The sequence below is a fragment of the Glycine max genome, chromosome 16, assembly GCF_000004515.6.
Source record: "Glycine max cultivar Williams 82 chromosome 16, Glycine_max_v4.0, whole genome shotgun sequence".
In the NCBI taxonomy this organism is placed as follows: Eukaryota; Viridiplantae; Streptophyta; class Magnoliopsida; order Fabales; family Fabaceae; genus Glycine; species Glycine max.
Window position 1 is genome coordinate 33674447 of NC_038252.2, and position 5839 is coordinate 33680285.

A 5839-nucleotide genomic window follows, 5' to 3' on the forward strand; every position below is an offset into this window, starting at 1 on the left:
GAACTGGATTCATGGTTGGCATTTTGGTGATTATGATGAGAAAGGCAAAGTGATTGATGAAATGAATCCACTGAATATGAGAATTAGAATGATACTGATGACTTTAGCACTGCCAATAGGCATGCATATATATAACATCGGGATGGTTAATGGAAGTCACATTTCTCAACGGTTGGACCACTCATAAATTCTTCCAAGTATGTAAAATATATTCAAATAATTTCTTTTGATGCAAATAGTCTGATTAGTTATGTTTATTTTATAATTATTTCTTTCCCGTTTTTTTAAATTATCAGCTCTTTTTATATTATTTATATTATACATGTTATATTCTATATATTTATGTTATAAATATAAAAGCAAAAGACGTAAGTATTATGACGTTTCTAAAATATAAACAAGTAACTAAAACTATGAATAATGGTAAAAATGTTGAAATATAAAAGTGTGTATAACTTTTATTTTGTTATTTAAAAGTTAAAGGGATTTGGATAGCTAGGGGATTTAGTTTAGCTGGTTGAATAAGATTTATGAATTATTATATATCTCAAAGAAGGGACATAGTGCTCACACCTGTCACAGTTAAGGGATGGTTAATGGAAGGCACTTTCTCAACAGTTGGGGCAGTCATAATTTATTGCAAGTATCCAAAGGGTCTTCTTCACTACCTCATCAGTGGGGAAGACTTGGAAAAGTCTCCGGTCAAGAAATTACAAAAAACTTGATCGTATATCGTAAGGCAATGACATTCACATTTAAAATATATAATTAAAAAACTAATAAACACAAAATTTCTAATTTATGAAAACAAAAAACTACACTTTAAAATAATAATAATAATTATTATTATAAACACTAGATGCACCCAACATTCCAACGAGCAAGAAATCATTATCCTGATTATTTAGCATGCTACATTTACACGTTTAATTGTTCTTCACAATAAAACTCATTTATTTTATTGTTACGAAAACAAGTTAACCACTGTATTGCAAAATTAGTATCTCTCTCAATATGTTCTGACTTGAAATTATCATATTCTTCTCCAAAATTAATTATACTAAAAATAGTTAAAAGTCATCAAATCTTACCGTTACAATTCACTATATAATATTACTTGATCAGTTATTAAATATACGTTACCAATTAATATTTTATAAACAATTTACTAGAGATCATTGCATAATAACGATAAAAAAAAAATACGTAGAAAGCTGCTTTTATTTATAGTTATATTTTTTTATAAAAAAAATCTGACAAGTTGCTTACATAAACTATATGAAAAGCAAAAGAAATGGAAGGGCTATAATATTATTACATGCATGCTAACCTTTAGCTACCTTTGAAATTTTATTAGGGAACATTGCTACCTTGGCACAAATATTGTCTCGTAAATTGTTCAAGAACCTGAAATAGGCATGTTGCCAAGAACGCTTGAATAAGATTCCGCCAAGCGTCATCCAAAAGCTTATAATAAATCCGAATGCCCATACTCATCGAAAACTTCACGACTAAAAAGTGAATATTGAACTTAAGGCATCGAAAACTTTGTGATTGTGTGCCAGTTGGAATTTCTCCTCTTAAATGGTTCCTTGAAATATCTAACATGAAGAGTCGATTAATTTGAGTAAGACTTTGAGGAATTGAACCATCTAGCAGGTTTCTTAACAAATCAAAAAATTCAAGCGACCTTAGGTTTCTAATATTTGAAGGAATTTTTCCAGTCAATTTGTTTCTTGATAAATTTAATGAGACCAATGCAAATAAATTCTCTGTTTTCACTGGGGTTTCTTCTAAAAAAAATGATTGTTCGACAAATCAATATTGATGATCAAGATGCTGCAAGTTGAGAAGGGATTGAACCATGGAGAAAATTCCAAGCAAGATCTAAGTATTTGATATATTTATTTCTTATTTTGTTGTAAAAAAATATGACTAACTATTATATATCAAACATAAGTCATGGATTTTGTTGATAATAATTTAATCTTCATAGATGTCATGGATTTTGTGTTGATTTTCTGATGTTTTGCGAATATCTACATCTTGAATATATGAATTTGTTGGAAATTTCTATAAAAGTAACTTGGCCACCTTATTTAAGATAATAATTGTGGAAAACTTGAAAAAGAGTCCAGTCATCGCATTATTTAAGATAATAATTGTGGAAATTTTTATGAAGTGGCCGGCGTGGCTCCTTTAATTTAGAAAAGACATTGTCATCGCAATATTATTTAAAACAATAAATGTGAAAATTTTTATAGATTCAGTGGCTCACTGTACGACTTTGTAGACAAAACACCAAAAAGCTAGCCTACGAAAATTCCGTCATCGCAATACACAAAACAATAAATTAAACTTGATATTTCATACATAATGTAAGTTAATTTTTTGCACTGATAATATTTTAATTTAAGCAAAATGTAATAATAATGTAAAGACTTTTTTATATTATCAATCAAACGATGGATTATTAAATAGGGCATTGATAAACCTGTTAAATTTTATTATAATTATTTACAAATTATATTCAAAATAGTTTGAAATCGGTTGATAATATATATTTATTTACATCAATAATATGAATGAAAATTAAACTCATTAATTTTCTTTTTCTAAGAACAACTCCAATGCAATTGCAATTAAGTTGGTTTTTAAGCTTAAGTGACTTGAGAATACTGTTAGAACAAATGAGTTCTTATAATGGAGTTTGTATAGAAGTTTCTTATATAAGCAACTATAATCAAGATTGTTTAACTAAAAAAAATAATAATTTTGAAACTAAAAGAGATTATTCTTGTGTGAGTGGAAAGATAAAATAGTATCTACTAAAAAATAAATTAAGAAATCAATTAAGTTTTATCATTAATTAGAGTAAAATTAGTGAGTACTTGATCTTAAACAAAGGACTCACTAATAAAAAATTAAGAACTCAATAATAGAGTTCTTACATTAGAAATGCCACAAAAGTCAAAGCATTAAGGGACAAAATTTTCTTTTTGTCACTAATACTTGAGTCATGAAAATTTTAGTGAGATTTTTTTGATAAATTACATATAAATTGAGTCATGACTAATGCTGATTTTCTTGTACTTTAAAAATGCGTTTGATATACATACTTAAGTATAATACAAGGAGAATAAAGCATCACAAACATAAAGTTACAAATGTTACATTGATAACTTTTTATCATGTGCGTTATTTGGTGAATAGTGGACACTACAAATATAAAAAAAAAATATATAAAATTTATGAGGATGAAGTGGTCGTTGTGGAAGGGTTGAGCCAAGCTTTGACAACTGAGAAGCCACTTGGAGGAGTCGGGGTTGATTATCTTATATGTTGTTTCTGTATTTGAAACAACTTTAAGGCAGAAGAAATATGTTGTTCCACCGATACCATTTCTCCCCGCACCCTTGCTAGGGGTGCAAAATCATTTCATTTGTGTAATTGATTATGGAAGATTAGGATAAGATCGAAGTTGGTAATTTTTGTTTTTGTATTATTATTATTTTTTGTGTTTTTGCTTTATATATTTGAAGTGGAGGAGGAAGCAGTGGTAGGTCCTATATTTATAATTTGAAAAAATGTTGTAGACTAAAATCTATCATAAATTAATTATTTTAAAATTTAAAACATAAAGAGTGTTAATGATAAATTAATGAAAGGATTAAGATGGTTCACTCCTAAACATAAAACACTAAAATAAGACTTTTAAAAAAAATCCAAAATGAAAAACACAAAAAGCTTATTTACATTAATGTTTTCTTATTATATCATCAATCAAATATCTCTTTGTCTCTATTCTTACCACTCTCAAGATATGATATATAAATCAAAGGGTGTTCAATAATATTGGTCAAATTACTAAAAATGATACATATAGCTAGAATGTGAGAGCAGCATGTGCGTCTGATGAACATGTGTCTGCTACCAAAATTATGAGAGAGGGTAGTGAGAATTGGAGAGGTGTGTCCGCTGAGAGAAAAAATAAAATAAAATTGAGAGCGATGATGAATTTTCCTGAATGTTAAAATCAACGTGAATATTAACAAGGTAAAGCCACGAGGGAGGTCCTGATCTGGATCTTTGTCACCGAATAAGTGGTTTTGTTTTTATCAGTCCAGAGCCATGGTTGGGTGAGGAAGCCATTTCTAGCTGTTAAAAGCTGCAAGCATATCAACTTCACAAAATAATAATGGGAAAAATGACAGGTGCCAGTTTCCCAGGACACCACTTCATCATATGACAGGAACTAAAAGTCGTAACTAAACAAAATTTTGAGGAATTTGACAAGTTAAATATTTATTTAAGAACTAAAATCTAAATTTTTTTAAAAAAAATAAAGGACTAAAACTTAATTATTCCTTAAAATTGTTAATTGATGAAGCATACTTGCTTGTGAAGATGCTACCTTGAATTGTGAGAGCATAAAAATAACCTTGAATTGAGAGGAATCAAATTAAGAGAATGGAGTTAGATTGATATAAATAGCACATACCAATTAAAATTCAGCTGTGGAGAAGGCCTTTTATTAGTTTTATGTAATTCATTCTTTTGATCCCTTACGTTAATAAGCTTTAATTCATTCAAAAATGGCTAAACTCTTGCACAAGAAGTAGGTGTGCCAATGAAAACCAGACAGAAATTGTAAAAAAGAAAGATAGGGGACGGATCTCCAAAAGACAAAGTGGTAGACGGAGGTGGACGACTGTGAATCATAAAAAAAAAAGAGAGAAAAATATATATGAATTGTATAGAACCAATAATCGAAAATATGCAGAATGGGAACCTTGAGAATGACAGAGGGAGATGCGTGGTAACCAATCAAGGTTTTGAACAAAGAATTTTAGGACGGTGGGGATGAGGGAGGCTGAAATCAGAGGCACGTGATTGAGTAAAATTTTTAATTAGAATTATTAGATTAAAATTAGATCAACGCATAAGGATTTATGTAACTCTCTTAGAATTATATAATTTGACGGATTAGTAGTTCATGTTCCTAGTTTCTGAATGACAAACCTTCATCTATGATTAGGTCAGGGATACATCTATCTTAACATTAGATGAGTAGTCAGAATAATATATATTAGCTTTTCACAATTATACTTGTTCAGACATCTCCCCGCTCTTAACACTTTATTTTTTTTTTTTGTTATAAAAGAGTTATTTGAATGTAAATATTCTAAAGCAAAGCAGACTAAAATAGAAGCTAGCAAAATTTTGTCATGACCCTATTTAAATCAATTTATCTTTTCTAGAACTAAATTTTCATTATTGAGTTTCTCGGTTTTAGTTTTAAAATTTTTTAAAATTAAAACCAGCTTTAGTTTTGAATTTTGGTTTATTCTTTGTTTTTAGTTTTTAAAATGATGTTGTAAATTGAAAATAAATAAAATGAATCAATTATTTTACCTTATTTTGCTCCACTATAAAATAATGGTGCCGATGAAAGTAGCAGGATCCAAGTGATGATGACAATGGTGATGCAGTGGAATGATGGTGACGATGATGGTGGAGGTGGTGGTAAAAATGTGATGATGATAGTGACGACGGTAGTAGGATAGAATAGTAAAAATTACATTGATATCATTTTGAAATTGAGTTAAAAATTATTTTAGATCCAATTTTGTTGAATGTGTGTTTTTTTGAAAATTATATTTGAAAACTGAAAACCAATTTAAATATTCACACATGTTTCACAATAAGACCTTTCTTATAAAAGGCAGACATCACTACATCAATTATACCCCTTCCAAAATTACGAGGTTTGGATAAAAAAAGTAAAAATAAGATTAATTTGATTTAAAATTAAAATATTATAATGCAAAAAAAATTA

General features: G+C 28.6%; 1 protein-coding gene across 1 annotated transcript in view; it reads right to left on the reverse strand.

Moving 5' to 3' along the window:
* The window catches only part of LOC100819021 (leucine rich repeat N-terminal domain-containing protein), a 6910-nt gene extending 6811 nt beyond the window's left edge, over window positions 1-99 (reverse strand). Inside the window, 1 exon segment of the mRNA NM_001253118.1 lies at window positions 1-99. Coding sequence (NP_001240047.1) covers window positions 1-22 — 22 coding nt within the window. The 5' untranslated portion in view covers window positions 23-99.
* Between the last annotated feature and the right edge of the window lie 5740 nt (window positions 100-5839).